Source organism: Protomyctophum bolini, assembly GCF_963924005.1.
Source record: "Protomyctophum bolini genome assembly, chromosome: 1".
In the NCBI taxonomy this organism is placed as follows: domain Eukaryota; kingdom Metazoa; phylum Chordata; class Actinopteri; order Myctophiformes; family Myctophidae; genus Protomyctophum; species Protomyctophum bolini.
The window spans coordinates 32,839,376-32,859,462 of NC_137862.1; the positions used below are offsets into that span (position 1 = coordinate 32,839,376).

Below are 20,087 nucleotides of genomic sequence, written 5' to 3' on the forward strand. Positions count from 1 at the left end.
GTTCCCCAGTGTACTTGTTCCCCGTAACCAGCAATAAAATACAATACACAACACAATGTCTGGTATAAGCTCCAGTAGCAGCAAAAGGAGGGGGACTAGTGCTACCAAGCAGGCGTTCCTTGGGTATTCTAATAAGCCCAACTGTATTTTGAGGCCATTCTTTTAGTTTAGTTTAGAGTTTGGGTAGGGAGTCGCTCTTTAACTCATTTGGCTCCACAGCGCCATCTGGTCGAGGGATCTCGCTGACACAAGTGCATTTTCAACGGCGACCACTTTTAGATTGAAAGCTAGTTTGGCCGGAGACCGAGAATCAGGAAGTACGAATCAGCTGTTTAACATTTCGCACGATTGTCATTTATTACACCCAAAACATACTTTTTGTAAGCAAGGATTTTGAGAAATGAGGCACAAATCTAGCTTTTTTTTTTACCAAAAAGAAGAATCTGAGATAAAGCCCATAGATCGTCGCAGTCCCGCCCCCTTTCATGACAACCCGGAAGAAAATTTCCCATTCATTTTTCCCATCGACGTTTCAAAAAGATTTATTTAAAGACCTGTGAGCCTCGAACAAAGCCAACTCGGGTGGTGACAAATCATGACAATAAACACACATTTTTGTGCCGAACAAATGATTAGAAAGAAGAAACAAAAAAAGGTGTTGTACCCTGCCCTTTTTTTCTTCTTTATAATTATTTGTTCGGCCCAAAGAATTGTGTTTATTATCATGTCATATTGTCAGCAGCCAAGTTGGCTTTGTCCGAGGCAATTGGCGACGGGTGAGTTAATGCTTTTTGGTAATGCATTCTACATTTTGGCAGCATAGTGCTAGCTCATCTACTGTATAAGGACATGGGATACCCACAACATTATATTTGTCTATAAGAAGCTCCAATAACCCATGGGCAAAGCTCTGCAACGGTTAACTCATGCTATACTCTAACTCCAACTAAGTTCCCTTGTGTGTTTTGAAGATAAAGACAAACTTACATTGTAATGATTTCTCATTTCTATCCTTCTCACTTTTTAAACATGCAGCCAAATGCAACTAAAAAGGTAAAGCTCTGTCTCTGCATTATTGTGTTAACTATTTTCAACGATTGATTTGATTGGTGTTGATTTGATTGGTGTTTTGGCACTGTTTTTCATTGATGTTAGTCTTTTATGCAACTTGAATGTATGCAAGTGTAAAATTCATTCAGAAGAAATGTGTCCATGGCAAAGACTTGGTCGAAATTTAGATTTTCCTTGTATACACACCATTATTATAAATCTTCCAATTTTGATCATATTTTACTGAATCAATTACTGAATGCCAAGTCTCCAGGTTTTCTTCAGCATATGTATAACAAGTTGAAGTTCATTAGAAAACATCATTGCATAACGCATGAAGCTTGCAGCATATGATGCTTCTTGGGACCGCTCTATTAAAAAAACGTATTTCCTACAAGGCTAGCTCTTTGTGTTTTTTGTGATGTTATTGTTCACTTACTGTATGTCTGTGGCACAAATGGAATTTTGACGATGACCCCTGATCGAAACCTTTCCCGGTTGATTTCCCAGGGCAAGGGTCACGTACGGAGACTAAGCTACCACACGCCGTCGCCCCCGGTCAGTCCACGGCTTCCATCGGTCAACGACACCGTGATGGAGGAGTGTGGCGGCGACGCGGGCGCGGGCGGAGCGTTGGAGGCTGAAGTGTCGGAGCTTCAGCTAGAGGAGGAGAGAGTGCTGACGGAGCAAATCGAAAGCTTGCAGAAAGAGAAGTATGTATTGTTACTATGAGTAGGGGTGCATACTTAGTTTAGACTAGTCATTTAGACATGGGTTAAGGTTAGGTTTAGGTGTGCTGCACCGTGGGAGGTTAGGGTTAGGGTGAGGGTTTGAGATAGGTTGTAGTTGTAGGACTAATGACTGGTTTAACCAATGACTAGTCTGAACCAAAAACGGTCTAAACTAAGTACTGCACCCCTATGAGTACAGTCATCAAATCAAATCAACCTTTTTTTATATGGCACATTTCACACAACCTTAGTCAACCTCCCACGGGGCAGCACACCTAAACCTAAACTTAACCCTCTCCCAACCCTTAACGCACCCCTCACCAACCCCCATTCTGTCAGGTGGATTGCCTGTATGACTTAAAACGTGGATCGGGCAACTCAGGGAAAGTGTTCTACAATTAATTAACTCTGGCAACTCGTTAATAGAGGTCAAAGTGTTCACCAGCGTGAGCCAATGGAGTCAGATTAGGACTGGTGTGAAGTGGTCACATTCTTTGGTACAATTTAAGACCTTTTTAATACCTAAAAAACATTGGCCAAATTACATAAAGTGGTGAAAGAAATCTGAAAGTTGCCGATCTACAAGCTCACAACGCCTCATGTTATCTGCGCAACCGAGTCAAACTGATTTGATTGCCTCAACTCTTACATTACAAGTGCTTATCAGGGGGGGGGGGGTCCAGGTCAAATATTATTATTTGGGGGGGGTCCCCAGTTAAATATGATTATTTTGGGATTCCCCAGTTAAAATATGATTATTTTGGGAGTCCCCAGTTGAACTTCAAATATGATTATTTTGGGTGTCCCCAGTTGAACTTCAAATATGATTATTTTGGGTGTCCCCAGTTGAACTTCAAATATGATTATTTTGGGTGTCCCCAGTTGAACTTCAAATATGATTATTTTGGGGCCTGTAAAGTTTGAGAAGCACTGCACTGCTGTACTGTATGAATTGTGTGTTGGGCTCACTGTTTGACCTGGCTGTGTGCTTCTAACAGGGAGGAGTTGACCTTTGAGATGCTGACCCTGGAGCCTCGAGCGTCGGACGACGAGACTCTGGAGTCGGAGGCCTCCATCGGTACGGCCGACAGCTCCGAGAACCTCAACGTGGACTCTGAAGGAGCCACCTCAGACTTCTCTGGTGCGTTGCTGTAACACACACGTTTACTGAGCTATATATATATATATATATATATATATATATATACATACATTTCTTTTTTTGAGTGGTGCTAGCCACTCCTATACACAGCAATGTGAGTCCCTGGCTAGGTCTGTCCCTGTCCCTGTCCGTCTGAGTACGGAAATAGCGTTTGTTGACCACCAAGTGGTACAGTACAGTACAGTACAGTACAGTACAGTACAGTACAGTACAGTACAGTACAGTACAGTACAGTACAGTACAGTACAGTACAGATGGATCTGATTTTTTTTATCACAATTTTGTTTATTCAAGGTTTCAGGGTATACAGTACATCAAATAACTTACAATATGTGACACACCCATACAGGACATACCAAAAGAAAATAATATGCCTACATATAAATGTCATATTATGAACCCATATAATATAAACCCCAACTTACGGTAATGTAAGTGTTACACTGGGCAGACATGGTCGCCTCGGAAAAGTGTTCAAATGGAATCAAGTTACTGCATCGTCTATTATCGTCATTATCGAGAAATAACAGATCGCTGAATTCAGCGATTGACCAATCAGAATCAAGCATTCAACCAAGCCGTGTAATAATCACCTTCTTTCTGTATGATGCCATTCTGGTGAGACATAATAGAAAGAAGAGTAGACAAGAAACAAAGCAACAGATGTTTCCCTAACATACTCACTGCCTTCCCCCCTGCAGAGCGAGGCCCGGCTCTGACCGCCGCCTGGCCCAGGAAGTCAGAGGACCAGAGCCCGCGGCGGCGCCGTCCTCTTCGCCGGCAGCCGGACTCCCTGGACTCCGTGGACTCCTGCTCCAGCGTCTCCTCCTTCTCCTCGTCCTCCCACTTCCACCCCTCCTCCTCCTCCTCCTCCGCCAACACCACTCGCCGCTTCCGCTTCCGTTCCAAATCCCCCTCACCAAGCTCCGCCCACGCCCAGGCTGCGGCGCTACACCACCCCCGCCTGTCCCAGTCCCCTCGCTACGACAGCCCGGACTACAGCCCCACATCGGAGCGGGACGGGCCCTACGAGGAAGGGCCCCAGTTCACCAGCCGAGGAACCTTCAACCCGCAAAAGGGCAAACAGAAACTGAAGGGGGCGAAGCATTCGGCCTCTGCTCGGCAGCCCAGGGACGGTGGCGGCCACAGCAGGGACCCGTCAGATCTACCCCAGCAGTTGGTTTTGTACGGCAGTAATGAATTCATGGTATGAACTGAAGTCAGCCGGCGGCCGACGCCAAAGCACTCCCTGTCCGACTCCCTGGCAGACGACTGCCATGTTCTCCCCAATCTCCTCTCCTCAGACTACGCCTGCTTTAGCCTTTCCATGTCTAAGGAAAATTGTCCGCAAGTGCCATGTACAGTATGTACAGCGTTGTGACTTCAAAGACCGGAGAGGAGGGTTTGGCAGAGAGAGAGACCAGACTGAGACCAGTGGATGTGGGCTCACACTCCTCGTGGCCTTAGGCTTTAATTTATACGTACGCCAAGAAACCATGTTGATTTGTCAAAACCATTTTCTTCTTCTTAAAAAAAAATTAAACATCTTTTTGTCATGAGACGTTAAGTGGAAGTCGAGTCTTAAAAAAGCCACGCATGCTCTCACGGTGCCTGAAGGAGGCACTGTTGAGTAGCCGCATAGACGCACCGAGAAAAGGGAACGCTGGGATTATATTGTGTGAGCCCACTCTGAGTCTGTTTCAGGAACTGTTCCAGAGCTGAAGTCGTGTGTGCTAAGGCAGTATGGTGTCATCAGTGACACAGTCTAAAGTGAATATGGTGATACAGAAGTCATTGATGATGCAGTCTAAAGTGAATATGGTGATACAGAAGTCATCGATGATGCAGTCTAAAGTGAATATGGTGATCCAGAAATCATCGATGATGCAGTCTAAAGTGAATAATGGTGATGCAGAGTCATCAATGATGCAGTCACTGTGATCTTTAAGAGCTCACAATCGTTAGCTGCTTTAAAAGTTTACAGCTCAATAACAATCAAAGTAAGCAGTGGTTGCTCTATTATTTCAGATTTATCCCCCCCCCCCCCCCCCCCAGCCTATTTAATACATTTTTAATTTCAAAGTATAATTCTATATGATACGATAATTATACAGGTATATACATACTGTACAAAGACGGAACACCAGTAACTGCTGGGTAGTTAAAAAGTCAAATATTTATCTTTTGCTTTGAGTATCTAGGAAAGGTATGTATGGGATTGGGCTCTGTGTGTGTGTGTGTGTGTGTGTGTGTGTGTGTGTGTGTGTGTGTGTGTGTGTGTGTGTGTGTGTGTGTGTGTGTGTGTGTGTGTGTGTGTGCATGAGTGCGTGCAAGAGAGAAAACTTCATGTGTTTGACGTTCGTGCTGCTTTTCCCCCTTCCTACGAGGGAGATATTTGCCATCAAAGGGACCAAGCTAGCTGGTGTGTGTATTATATTCCAGCCAAGGAGATCCCAGCTCTGTAAATGTTTGATGTGTATAAAACCCAGCACTGCATTCATTCACTGCTTAACAGCCATACAACCAATTGTAATGTACAGGACAATATTATTATACAGTATGTACAGTATATAGTGAACAGATATGCAATTTTTTTCCTTGAACCTTGTTACCCTGACTCGTCTTTCAGTGTTTGCTCAATAGCAACCAACAAGAAATTTAATTTGTCTTTTGTCTTATTTTATTTCATATTATTTTGGTATTGGGTGTCATTCAAGGAGGACTTTTTCAACCGGCTATCTTCATATAGGTCCTCACTATGCTCATCATAAAATGGTGCCATTTCTTTCCTATGTGATCTGTGTGTCATGGGAGTGCTGTGGGCACTTCAGAAACCCGTTATATTGTAATTAGGCAGGCTTTTTGTCAGGTGAAACCTGACTAATGTAAGCGACCTAGTCATCAATGGAGCGACCTAGTCATGAATGGGAGTCCCACCCCATGTCGCCTAAACCAATGGGACACTGATCCCATACTCTGAAACAACACCTAAGCCAATGGGAGTCTGACCCATACTCTGAAACACTGCCAGAAATGCCGCCAGCCAATCGTGTAGCGGAGCGTCTGACAACACTGCCTAATGTCATGAGCAAACTGGAGAGCAGAACAATGGCTTCTATTATAGCATGCTGACTGACTTTCCAGGAATAGAAAGCTAGGTAGGCTAGCCTGAAAGAGCCCTGTGCTTTTCTGGGCATAGACTTCCTATTGGTTCCCCAACCTATGTCCCTGCCTCCCCACCGGCCCCCCGCGGTAATGTTTTGAAGGTTCACCACACAGCAGAGAACACTGACGTCACCACATTAGGACTTAGGAGCAAAGTCCCTCTGCACTATTCTAGGTTTAGCGAAATACAAGATTCACTCCCACTCCTATGCCACTTTTGCTGTGCTAGGCTCACCTAGGCTTCTTTTTCCCCCTTTGAAAACAAAACGCCTGCGGTCCCCAAGGCTACTGGTAGGCGGGTTTCTCAACTGTCTGAGACACAGACAGGGTAAACAAAAATGGTGCCATATTAGTGAGGACCAATTACACGAAGATAGGTTGAAAATGGGTGGTGTGGTCCTTTCACAGTGTGGCTGTAGTTTTCTTTTTCTTGTCTTTATTTACCCAGGGTAGTAGCCGAGCACAAACCTATGCTCGTTTTCAGCAACGCCCCCGTTTATAGTGAAATAGTCATCCCTTTGTCATTTCAACATGTGGTCTTTAAGCTTAGCCGCAATTTGCAACTCTAGATTTTTTTTATAATGGGATGAATCTAGAGTTGCAATACCCTCCATTGACTCCCCATTTATCCAATTAAACGACATTTAACTCACATTTAACTCACCATACCAACATTGCAGCTCTAGGCCAAGCTCCTCTTTCAATCTGCTGCGCTTTTGTGTCATAAAAATCCACTGTAGACATGTTATGAGCTACTTTCTTTCAAGAAATTCTGTCAAGTGATTATTTTTCTAAGTGTTGGCGTTTGGAAGCGCTCGTCGAAGTCACTGAACGGCCCTGCGTACCACCTGTTTCACATTTGCACATAATGCAGCAGCGTGACCCCTTAAAAAAACGAGTGCTTCCAAACTCCAACACTTAGAAAAAGAATCACCTGCGGAGGATGTCTTGACAGAAAGTAGCTCATAGTCATAACATGTCTACTCATAAAAATACAAGCAGATCGCAAATGTTTAAGTAAAGAAAAAGAGTTTATCAAAGTTAGCAAATGTGCATTGACATCCATGATTGGTTCATAAACGACCCATTGAAACCCATATGATCCATTCAAGATTAGTTAATCATAGTAGGAATTGTGGTAATAAATTATGACTCACCACCGACAGTGTATAGGCCTACCGATTTAGGCTTGATATGAATATTTATTATCTCAACAGTTTAACCCAGGTCCAGGACCATTTTACTAAAGCCTTTTCAGCCTACAGCAAGTATTTTCACAAAAAATAGCCGTAGTAAGTAAAGTACAAATGCCTCAAAATTTAAATAAAAAGTACTTGAGTAAATCATTTACTCAAGTACTTTGAAGTACTTTTTATTACTAAATTACTATAAGTACATTTACAGTAAATGTACTTTACACTGCTGTGTAACGTGTGTTTTCTCATGCCAATAAAGCTCCTTTGAATTGAAAATGGACACACCCCCATCAGTGACGCGATCACCTCTTCAGCTGCGCACGCGCAGTGAGCAGCTCGCGTCACACAGCTCGGTATCGGCTCTGAGCACTCTCTCTCTCTCTCCAGAGACATCACATCACATCACTCACGGCACAGGGTCTGTTTATATCTCCATAAAAACACAAACATGTCTGAATATGACAGCAACCCCTTCGTGGATCCCGTGGACGTCAACCCGTTCCAGGTCAGTTCAACTTAAAGCTGTTATTTAAAGCGCTGTTATAGCTTAAAAACAGTGTAAAAGATACTATTATTGTTTAACCAGAACCTGTTTGGTTGGTTGTCTGGGTTAAGGTTTGGCCTTTCCTTTCCTTAGCAGCAGTTTCCTGTAATCGACGCGCTGATAATGATCGACAGGTATATTCATCCAATTATAGCTCTTTTTAGACCAATGTAGAATGACACGTTGACTTGGTGCAAGACGTATACCATTACCTGCGCAGGTAGTTATTGTATAGGCCCCTTATAATGGGGATCGAACTTGATCATCACCATACTGTTTACGGTTTGCATGTTTTCATGAATGAACAGCTTGTAGGCAGCTTGCAGTGGTTTTCATTCAACCTTTTTCATAAATGTTCATTATTGATTGGGCATTTGAGCCGAGGACCATCATTTGATGACATTTAGTCTCTCAGACCCAAAACATTTTGGTGGACCCAAGGGTTAAAGATCTATAAGGGTCCATTTGGTTACCAACTCTCCAATTTGCTGGGGACCACCTGGAGGCTGGAGTGGAACCCCGTCAAGCATCAGGTCCACCGGTGGTCCCCAGACCACTTGTTGAGAACCACTGCTCTAATGTTGCCAGGTAGCAGATATGACAGACATGTTTAGTTTATAAACATCTTAACTAAGAGGAACAATAAGCACCATATAGGCCTACTGTGAAACCAGCTCTGTTGCAGCAGTGACCTAAATAGGTGATAATTCCTGTTGTTTTCTGAACAAATGGCTGTTGGGGATAAAAGGCAATGTATACTTTATTTTAACATTTGCCTTAAAGGAAGAATAGTCTTTGTTTGCTGGAAAACAAGTTATTAAAGCACCCTGCCCTCTGTGCCCTGCCCCTGAGCCATAAAATGGCTAAAAGACACACACACAAACCTGTTTCCAGCTTTTCTTTCTTGTTCTTTCTTGGCACAGAGGGCACCTAGGGACAGCTGCAATTCAAAACTGGCCCCTGTAAAATCTGAATCCCCCTCCCACCCATGTTTCCCCTCACTGTATATTTCTTTTCCCTTTTTACCTCCACTGATGATTTATTTTTTACTATAGTTGTGTATATTCGTACGTCTCTAAATGATTTGATGAATTGAAAATGGTGGGCCCTATTGTAAACAAGTGTAATGCTTTATGGTGTTGTCCACTCACAGTTAATATTTTTTGTATTGAGTTGTACTTGAAATGTACTGTAATTCTGCAAACTGTTAATCAATCAATCAAAATTGGGATCTGCTAACCAAGTAAAGCATGGGTTCTCAACTTGGGGACCACCAGGGTCCTTGAGGGGTTTCCAGGTGGTCCCCATGCAGCTAAAGGATGGAGAGTTGGTAACCAAATGTACTCTTATTAGAGCTTTAACTTGAGAAATCTTGAGATCGAGTTAAATTATTGTTAAGCATCTGCATTACTTAATTTATATGAAGTCTACACAGTTAGAGAATGTAGAAAAATTGTTATGTTGATCAACGTTTGCCTCTTTCTCTCTGAGGGTTAGGGTACCACATTAATACAGCAGCATGGAATCATTGCAAATCAAATGGTGGTCCGTGGCTCAAATGCCACATTAATAATGGGCCTTGTTATGAAAAGGGTTGAAGAGAAAGGCCCACAACCTCCATTAAATACAGAATCATAATACTGAATGAAGTCTGCTTATGTTCCATCTTCAGGATGCCTCAGTCACACAAGCCACCAAAGGGATCGAAAATGTGGGAGAGTTCAACCCTTTTTCCGCTGGAGAAATGGTGAGGCTACAGCACTTAATTTAATACCGCTTGCTTTCACGTTTTGATTTGATACAGCATTACCTTCTCTCTTTTTTTTTTTAAAACATCTGTTTATTATGATTTTTGGTATACAGGCATTTCAAGAATGTTTAACCAGTAAGTTACAGATACTCTTCATTCACACCAGCATGCAGGGCTATCCAGGGCCCTGCCCTGGTACTTTGAAGATGCACACAAGCCCACACAGCCTTTCAGTTTTTGCACCTCGCTAACAAAACCTGCCGATCAACACTACGTTTCACAGGTTGAAACAATAGGAATGACCGACCTTGGATGCATATCAATGGAAACGGTACATTGTGTCAACCTGCTAAGTAGCCTACTGTACTGTAGGTGTCTGAAGCAGTCTAAATAGTTGGATATTACATCATAACAGTGGCTGGTGGATTCATGAACTAATTAAATTACAGAGGTTACATTTGCAAGGTAAATGCATAATTATGACAACACTAAAGTTTCCCTATTATGCAAGCAAATGGAATAAATTTTGATATACAGTATTTTGTGGGTTAAAGGGACACTTCACCCTTTTTGCAAAAAAATATATGTTAATGACGTTTAGAAACTTTAGATCACTTTCCTGGGGGTATTTATGTGTGTAATATGTGGTTTTAGATATTTTAGATTGTAGCAGTGAGCCTGTTGTCTCTGATGTCATGGACACTGGTCTCACTACCTTCCTGGACTACAATTCCTATAATTCTTTGGTGCACTGCTCCTCCTTGTGGATAGGGGGGAGAGCTGTCTTACTGAGACAACATGTAGTCCAGGAAGGAAGTGAGCCCAGTGTCCATGACATCAGAGACAACAGGCTCACTGCTACAATCTAAAATATCTAAAACCACATATTACACACATAAAGACCCCCAGGAAAGTGTTCTAAAGCTTCTAAACGTCATTAACATATATTTTTTTGCAAAAAGGGTGAAGTGTCCCTTTAATAAATAAGTATCGCTCACAAGCTCGTGCACGCAACATAAACCCACTAGTGAATAAATCCACTGCACATCCCTGATTACAAATATGTATATAATGTGTCCTCAGGCACTCCACAGCGACGTTACCATCCCCATCTCTCAACCGGCTGTGTTGCAGGCATCTATGGAGCCCAGTAGTATACAGGTGAGACGTACATGCACACACGCACGCACGTATGATGGAGGTTTGAGTTTATAAATGAATATGTCCATTTTTCTTAGATTAGCGGTCACAATACGTTTGTGCAGTGGGTCAAATGGGTCATTCAGGCTAAATTAATATTGTGACGTTTTTATTTCATATAATTTGGTATGATGTACTTTTTGTTTAATACTAAAACAAGCCTTTAGTAAACTTGCTTTAATAGCATTTTTTGGGGGACAATGCAAAATTACAGACAAATAACAATGAAAGGTATTTTAATATTATGTATTAAAAGATTCACGATTCACAAGATATTTTGTGATGGTGGCAGATGAAATTATTTGAGTGAGTTCTGCACTAAGCACTTTTTTTCCCTGACCTGAGATGAGATGCTGATTAGTCATGGTGTGAGTCTAGGAGAGCTGAATCGTCTGCTAAATGAACAGAACAGTCACAGGTTGACTAATAATAAAGAAAACGGGATCTGAATTGCTCCGTTGAGCCATAATTATGTTAGTGGTTAAGGTGAGGACGTAGTGCTGTTAACCCTAAAGTGTGCTGCGGCTGAATCCCAGGCCACCTTCCTAAACTAAATGAATTCTCTTCATTCTCCATGCAGGCGACTGCGGCAGCAGCCCAGGCCACCCTCCTCAAACAGCAGGAGGAGCTAGAGAAGAAAGCTGCTGAGCTGGACAGGAAGGAGCAGGAACTCAAAAACATTGCCTCCCGGACAGGACAACCCGGTTGTGAGTTTCACACATTAGCATTTTGATGGTTTTATAGAGAGAGTTACTTTAGTGTGACCAGCGTGAGTTAACAACGGAGGATTATGCCTCCCGATTTTTGGGGGGAACGGAAGGAGAGTCTTTTCAGAGTAAAATATGCCATATCTGTTGGGACTCTAGTGCCTTTATTTTGAAGAATTCCCCGGGAAAAGTAGTGTTAAAAGAGAATTGTTGTTGTTATTATTATTTTTATTATTATATTCAACAACCAGTGATACGCAAAGGAAAAAACGCAGCGGAGCTCAGCATGTGTGCTGGGTAGGGATGTTAATAGTTAATAATTGTTAATCGAGATAGTGTGAGAAGTTCAGTCATTAGCAGTTACCAATTTATAGAATATTCTGCCGTTCTATCATTGGGCAGTTTTCTGTCAATGTAATGCTGTGTGCACGCGCGTGGCAGAGGAACGCACATGTTCCGGTAGATCGGCTATTTACGATGTGTTGTGAACTTGTAGATCGGCTATTTACGATGTGTTGTGAACTTGTAGATCGGCTATTTACGATGTGTTGTGAACTTGTAGATCGGCTATTCACGATGCGTTGTGAGCTTGTAGATCGGCTATTTACAATGCGTTGTGAGCTTGTAGATAGGCTATTTACAATGCGTTGTGAGCTTGTAGATTGGCTATTTACAATGCGTTGTGAGCTTGTAGATTGGCTATATAAAAAGCACTCACATTTCCACTTTTTTATTGGAACACACCAATATATGAACGCTTACGTAAGCTACGTATGAGCCTTCATGTGAGCATTTACATCAATGCTCACATCATTTACTTCAACTCGCTTTATACAAAAGGTCAGAGTTCACCTACAGCTGAAATCTCAAGTGAATCACCAAGTTCTAATCACTTTATGCAAGAACAAACACTGATTTGAATAATAACTTACTTACAGGCAATTATGAGGTGTATATATCATAACGTTACACATCCAACAAACATACTGTAAGTAGTGTAATGTTATTCAGTCAGTCAGTTGTGAAACCACAAGAGTCGGCTGACTAATCTGTCGATTAATTTGTGAACCCCTTTTCCGCTGCAGCCCGAGAAAACAACTGGCCACCGCTCCCAAAGTTCTTCCCTGTGAACCCGTGCTTCTATCAGGACTTTGACGAGGACATTCCTGAGGAGTACCGCAAGATCTGCAGGAGAATGTACTACCTCTGGATGTGTACGTATGGAGTAAAGATCTCAGACTGAGAACTTTAACAAGAAAACAGAGTCACAACCAAATCACTCGTCACTGAGGCACACACACACACACACACACACACACACACACACACACACACACACACACACACACACACACACGTATGTTACTTCATTAAACCATTTAGTAACTTGTTTACTTGTTATACTTTTCAAGCTGGGAACACAATTTTAGATGTTGCTATACAGCATTTACTAGCCTTTTGTAGCAGATGGAGACAATTAAAAAGCATGTAAGAGGAGCTTGCACCTTTGGCTATTACTGTAATTTCTCCTAATGTTCATTAAAAAGAAAAAAAGATAATCAAAGGAAATTGAAAGAGGTTTTTATGTCATCTGTTTAGGAGGCTGAGAAATATAAATATCAAAATCAGAAGGCGTTTTGCCGTTTTTAGACTCGTCCATGCAATGTGCATTTTGTCTCGGATGTGGAACTTGAGGGGATCATTGTGTGATCAAGTGTGTCTGTCGTATGTTTACCATTGTGTGTTTTAAATTGCATGCATGCATATTACAACTAACCCTTGAGCTGTAGAAACACTTCCAATGTATATTACAACTGACCCTGAGTTTCCCGTGTTAACTCTTTGTTTCCTGTGTGTCTCCACAGTCCACTGCGCCACCCTGTTCCTGAACATCCTGGCGTGCCTGTCTTACTTCACGGCAGACTCTCAGTATGGTGTGGATTTCGGCCTGTCTATCCTGTGGTTCATCCTGTTCACCCCCGTCTCCTTCGTCTGTTGGTATAGGCCAGTCTATAAGGCCTTCAGGTCAGTCATTCTGTTAGCATTGCATAACATCTCAGTGCGACACTTTGTGAGCTTGTAGATCAGCTATTTTCAGCATGCAATCGAGTGTAAAATAAAAACATACATTTTAGTCAACAAAATCAACTGTAGATTTAGTCATCTAAAATGTTATATTTAGTCAACTAAAACTAAAAGTTTTGATGTGACTAAAATATGACTAAATGAAAATGTATTCAAAATCAACACTACTATTATACTATACTGACATGCCTTTCTTTGTTGTTTTCTTTTCCTCCTCAGGTCTGACAGCTCCTTCAGTTTCTTTTTCTTCTTCTTTGTGTTCTTCTTCCAAGTAGCGGTGTACATCATCCAGACTGTGGGGATTCCCAAGTGGGGCAACAGGTCAGTGAGACGACCCAAACATCTCTCTAAAGTCTGAATGTCCTGTCAGTGTCAACTCATTCACAGCCAAAGCTGTCTTTGGACGTCTGTTGTGTGTTTTTAGTTTGTTCGCTAAGTTACACTCTTCGCTAACCTATGAGTCACCATTTAACCCTCACTCAAACAGGAGATCACGTGATCGCAAAATCTCAGTCAGTCACCGTTGACTTCCGTGTTTGTGGATTTGCTAAAACCCCTTTATCTCGCCTCTCTTCTTGTCCTCGCCATTGTTTGGCCAGATATGCTTTTTTTCAACAGACCATAACTAGAGAACCAAGGGTCGAAATAATAATAATAATAATCTATCTATAAATGCACCAAGTCTCTGTACGTGGGTACATCTGTCACATGTGTATGTCTACTACCGACTTCAAATTCGACACACTCATTCCACACCCCCACAGGGAGTCCAGTGCCCGGTGTCAAGTCGGTCGGACCCCCGGTTGTCCAGAACCGCCACAAAAGGCCTCTGCCCGGGCTCTGGACAGGGCCCCTGCCCAGGCTCCATATATGGAGCAGGCTGTTCTGACATCACAACACACAATTTTTGGCCATGCCTGACACAGAACTCCATATCTAGGAATGAAAGAACACAGAGACAGCTACAGAAATCTCCATATATGGGCATAACAGGGACACAGACAGATCGGTGGAATGGGTACTCTGACACGGGTACAACGGGTATTGCATAGCCGGGTGGGGCATGGATCTCCAACTTCTATCGTTACCGACTCGGTGCTCTACGGCAGGTGCTGAAGTATTTAGTTTTTTATCGGCAGTAAGTGTGTCATTATGACGCTTCGTTATTGGCAGTCGAATATAGCTTGTTCTCATTAAAAACACAGGAAAAAAACAAAGAAGTTTTATTATTACTTTTTATTTGTATTTTTTATAAATGGATCCTTTAACATTAGATCGGACCGGGTTGGATTTGTTTTTAGATCATTTTATTTCCTGGTGTACTGTTCTTCGGAAGTCCTAGGATCACTCACAGTTTGTGGAAGAGAGCCCTCTATCGTAAATACTGAAAACACCTAATGACGGATATTTGTCTATGGCAGTCAATGAGTTGATGCTTGTGACTGAGTGGATAGCTAGCTATTTAAGAAATGTTGGACATTTAGCTTTGAGTAAGTTTATACAGTACTTGTGGGTTTCTTTATTCATATACCTGTCTGTCTGCACCCTGTCCTGTCTCTCTCTTTTCTTGCCATCTCTTTGACAGATTCCAACCGCCCTAGTTTGATGCTGTGCTTTTTGTCTGGGCTGGGGGGCTACTTTGTAAGTGTGTGGAACCTCTCTCTCTCTCTTCGGGTTCTATCTCTCTTCATTTAAGTTGGCTTTTCCATCCAACAGACCCTCATTCAACCTTTCAAACTTCATTATTATTATTATTGTGTTTCTCGAGCCAATTCAATGATTGATTGGCTAGAGAGTGTGTGCTCCATTTTGAAGTTGCAATGTCTTTGTTGCCATACAGTCAGCTTCTTCCATGCTATATTTGAATGCCATAGAAAGGCCTGTTGAATACTATGTTGATGATGTGAAAGGAACATAGAAAGGCTTGTTGAACAATCTGTTGATGTGAAATGATTGAACATGGGAAAGGCTTGTTGAACACTATGTTAATGTGAAATGAACATTGGAAAGGAAAGGGTGTGGTTCAGATTATGCCTGTGTCGTTTACAGTGGATGGATCGCAGCAATCTCCATGGTCCGTACTAACCTGGCTGTGGCCGTGGTCATGATGGTAGTGGCTGGTTTCTTCACCCTCAACGCTGTCCTGGGAGTGATCCTACTGAAGATGGTAAGGCGTTAGAAAGTACTTTGGAATGGAGTTTTACATTTTGTCCAGTCTAGATCTGCATATCTTGATGATTGGTGAGAAATAATTATTATAAGTTAGCTTCTCCTTCTTGATAGATTACACACCTACCTCTCCTTAGACATTGCATTGAACCTCGGTGCTTTCTCAGAGCGCGTGGTGTGAATTCTGGGTAATTGTCAATCGGTGGCAATTTTGGTCAACACTGCCACTCCCAATTCCTTTTTTATCCTTTCCAGATCCATATACCTTCCTCTTTACTCCAGGTCCACTCTAAATACCTTACCCTTTACTCTAAATACCCTAAATAGTCTTTACTCCAGATCCACTCTATATACTGTACCTTAATCTTTACTCTAAACTCCCTAAATAATCTTTACTCCAGGTCCACTCTAAATACCGGAGGACCGGGGCCAGCTTCACCAAAGCCCAGCAGGAGTTCAGCGTGGGCGTTCTAACGAACGGAGCGTTCCAGTCAGCTGCGACCAGCGCTGCCTCCACTGCTGCCCAGGGAGTCTTCCAGAGGAACCCGTAAACACCTCCCCTGCTGCCCAGGGAGACTTCCAGAGGAACCCTACACACCTCCACTGCTGCCCAGGGAGACTTCCAGAGACACCAGTAAAAAGTCTACTCTCATTTTGTAGATTTATAGACCACTCCTGCCATGTTCCAATACCCTTTGGTAGCTTTTCTGTTAGATCTGGAGTTTACTTATTTATTGAGGTGACGGGAAAAGGAGCCATTTATGATCAAGGAAAGATGTCGTCTTCGAAATTCTGTAATTTGTACTTTTCAGTTCAATTCAAAGGGGGGTTAATGGAGATGGCAAGCCATTAATGCTTGCATTTGACCACTCAACGGAAGCAACTCTGTAAAATATTTTTAAATTAAATAATATGTAGTAAGGCTAGCCATTAGCTGCATGTCTGAACTGGAATGACTCCTGTCATTCCTGTTGGTTACTGAATACAAATGTAAGATAAAAAGTATTAGGACTGTGAGCTCTCACTCTCTGTAAAGATGATGTACATCATCAAAACATATAATGTATGCCCATGCTGGCTGTGTGGTATGGATGGCGCCACTATAGGAAGATACTGGCTGGGGCTATGGATGGCACCACTATATAGGAAAAATGTATAGCGCACAGATGTCCTGACGTGACTCGCTCATCTCCTGAGTCGTGGAAATAGTTTCTCTATGGAGAATAACATTGGGTCACCTTAGAATGGTCTCATATAAGCATTGTGGTCCAAAAATAAACAAACTGTTTCGGCGATATTGTGGGGGAGGTGGCCCTGTATCGTTTATGATAGTCAGACAATCCTATTTGATACAGTCTGTTTCTGGCGAAAATATAACTAATTTGGCGGCAGTCTTCATATGAGTGAAACCGCCCAGGATCATTTATTTTTGGAACACAGTTCTTATTTGACGCAATATTAAAAAAAATATAGACACAGAATGTGGGGGGGAAATGCGACTCAGGTAGGATGTGTAAATGACGTCATACTTTGATGCTCTATAGAAGCAACATTTCAATGAATGGTGAGGTGACACCTGCCTCCATGTGAAACACTGAACAGGAAGTACACTGCACCCCCCCCAGTGAAGTAGGTGGCTGTGAACATGGAAGTAGCGTACTTCAAGTACCACTTAAATATACTCTTATTATACTCTTATCTATTGGATTGGATTGGATAGGATCCTTGCTGTCGGGTGGAAACCTCAATTTGTCCAGAATTTTTCAGAATTCAAATAAAAAAAATGGCACATCTAACAAGCTGAAAATGTGTTGCATGATGACGGTTATTTCTGCTACTATTGTGTGACGAAGTATCTTACCGACAGCAACGATAATTTGAGGCTAATGCAATGTTTCTATCTTTTCACTCTTCTATAGGCCTATATTTATTGGCTTACAGATGAGTGAAAACCGGCGCTATGAGACTAGAGTTTTAGGTTAGCTCGCTCTACGACACCGATTACTTTCACATACCTTTTAATGGTGAGGTTGGCCCTTTAAACCTTTATCACTGTTGTCATCCATTTTAAGCATTCGGCACACACTACATTCTCTCTTTTGGTACTCAACTTGCATTCTATTTTCTACATTTTGCTGCAGCAAATAATTAATCCCTTATTGTAATGTGTACTAATATTTTGTGTTTTGGCAGCCACCACTACACTGTAACAGTTAAATCCATACACGCACACTTGAAAACTTTTGTCTATGTCAGTGGTTTTCAACCAGTGGTCCTAGGGTCCAGATGGTCACCAGCTAAATGGTGGAGTTGGTAACCACATCGTACATTTTTCAATTTTTAAAATGTAAAATGAAATCAAGTGGATTTTATGTTCTGAATAGTTAAACATTGTTAAACATCAGCATTACTTAATGTATAAGGTCTACACAATTAGAGAATGTAGAAGAATTGTTATTTTGATCATTTTCCCGTTAGCTTTCCTATGGTACAATATCAATACAGCATGGAACCGATGTCCGATAATTAAATATTCTTTAGTTTGGGGTCTGAGAGGCCAAATCTCATCAAATGGTGGCCTTTGTCTTAAATGCCTAATAAATAATGGACCTTGGTATGAAAAAGGGTTGAAAACCACTGCTCCAATGTCATTTGGAACTCGGTCCAAGAATCAGTTTTTTAGTGGGAACAAATGTTACAGGGTGTGGACAGAAAACCGCTTTGAAGTGAATATCACAGAGAACACTTCAGTTACAAATGAAGTTACACTACTGATATACTGATATGAAGAATTACATACGTCTGAATGTATCACTCACTGTCTGGCAAAAAAAACAGATCCTCCCAACTGTATTATACTGTAAATGATTATCTGATTATTGGTGAAGGGTTGAAGGTTTTTCTTATCTATTTTTTTACTGTTTAATCATTATTACACTGGAATAGATGAAGAAGTCTTAAGACGCTCAAATGAAGAAATGTTTATTTCAAATGTTTTGGCAGCAAAGTGGAGACACTGTATTGCGTTGTTTCTTGTAACATTACACTGTATTGTTTTTGATTATTAATATGGAGCTTTCTTATGATAGATGATAGGGTAACTGTACGTGTGTGTATGTATGTATTTAATGCTGCTGTAGATTTAACTTTTGTAAAGAGGGATTAAGTTATATGACGGGGTTAGACATTGTAAATATTCACAAAATAAAAATGATGTGAGCAAATTGAAGGAGCTGAAAGAAGTTCTCATGTTTTTTTTTATTCATCCGTCTAAAATGTATACTGTAAGGCGGTGTTTCTGGAAGTGGGTGCTGTGGCACAGGTCCAGGGATACAAGTCCAGAATATTTTCTGCGGCACGTTGACTGTTCCAGGTTAAAGGTCACATTTGTTTGCTGCTGTTATAATGTTTGTCATTGTTTTATTGTATTTGATCCTGTTATTATATGAACTTTATTATACAGCCTGCAGAGGAGGTCACTCAACATGTCACTGTATACTGTACTGGCTGATATAATAACTCAACCTTAGATTAGTAGACCACTAGTGGAAACATTTTACTCAAGTTCTGTACTTGAGTACACTTTTGAGCAGTGGTGGAAAAACATGGTTCTCATTTACTGTTTTGGTCTTTTGGATATACGATTAAGCATTTAAACCCTGTTTCTAAATAGGCTATACACACGTCTGCATGTTTTATAGTGCATGTCTATGCAGTATGCACACGCAAGCAAATGCGTGCTCATGTGTTCACGCACGTCTTATGGGGTGTCCCCCCCACTTCTAAAAGTAGCACTACAACACTGGTTGGCAGAGCTACAGTATACCGTACCACCGACAGGAGTGTTATTGACATGTACTTCTCCCCATGATATCATGTACATTAACCCATTAAAACTTTGGCGTGTGTGTGTGTGTGTGTGTGTGTGTGTTTCTCACATCACTTAAAACGCATATCTTCTCTTCTGGTGGGTCCCTGGCACAAAGCCAGATGGGCCGAATACATTTGGGGGTCCTTGGCATGAAAAGGTTTGAGAACTACTGATTTAGAATGGGTTTTTAATGGGTTAAAAAAGGCTATCCTAGAATATTTTCTACGACTCTTTCCTCATCAATTCCTGATTGTTAAAAAAACTCCATGACAAATTATTACAGATAATAGTACAGTACTGGACGCAGGATGTGACCAGAAAACAAGTCATGGTAAAGAACAGAATTCTCAGTGGTCTTTCGGTCAGAGTGTCTGCCCTAAGACTGGGAGGTCGGGGTTCGGTCATACCAAAGACCATTTTGAAAAACCAATAGCAATTAAAATAGCCAAGCTCACAA

The 20,087-nt window shown here is 41.7% G+C and overlaps 2 protein-coding genes across 9 annotated transcripts in view; both read left to right on the top strand.

Annotated features, from left to right (window-relative positions):
* The window catches only part of myo9aa (myosin IXAa), a 133,835-nt gene extending 128,230 nt beyond the window's left edge, over positions 1–5,605 (top strand). For 7 of the 8 annotated variants that reach the window (XM_080771918.1, XM_080771923.1, XM_080771919.1 and 4 more), the window contains 4 exons: positions 1,036–1,053; positions 1,561–1,763; positions 2,780–2,922; positions 3,645–5,605. In XM_080771918.1, the coding sequence (XP_080628044.1) occupies positions 1,036–1,053; positions 1,561–1,763; positions 2,780–2,922; positions 3,645–4,156 (876 nt within the window). In that variant the 3' untranslated portion in view covers positions 4,157–5,605. The remainder of the gene's footprint in view (positions 1–1,035; positions 1,054–1,560; positions 1,764–2,779; positions 2,923–3,644) is intronic. The other variant, XM_080771920.1, reaches the window with a different exon arrangement.
* Positions 5,606–7,694: 2,089 nt separating this feature from the next.
* Positions 7,695–19,001, top strand: scamp2l (secretory carrier membrane protein 2, like). The gene is made up of 9 exons (XM_080764876.1): positions 7,695–7,809; positions 9,521–9,595; positions 10,682–10,759; positions 11,379–11,505; positions 12,591–12,719; positions 13,371–13,530; positions 13,810–13,911; positions 15,640–15,757; positions 16,161–19,001. Exons 1-9 carry the CDS (start codon positions 7,753–7,755, stop codon positions 16,308–16,310), a joined length of 996 nt encoding a protein of 331 aa, XP_080621002.1. The 5' UTR covers positions 7,695–7,752; the 3' UTR covers positions 16,311–19,001.
* The last annotated feature ends 1,086 nt before the right edge of the window (positions 19,002–20,087 follow it).

Bases quoted from the DNA above. Each gene is read 5' to 3' on its own strand.
- scamp2l (XM_080764876.1), top strand. From the start codon at position 7,753: ATGTCTGAATATGACAGCAACCCCTTCGTGGATCCCGTGGACGTCAAC. The intron at 7,810-9,520 runs GTCAGTTCAACT...TTCCATCTTCAG, and splicing joins TGGACGTCAACCCGTTCCAG to GATGCCTCAGTCACACAAGC. The intron at 13,531-13,809 runs GTCAGTCATTCT...TTTCCTCCTCAG, and splicing joins CCAGTCTATAAGGCCTTCAG to GTCTGACAGCTCCTTCAGTT.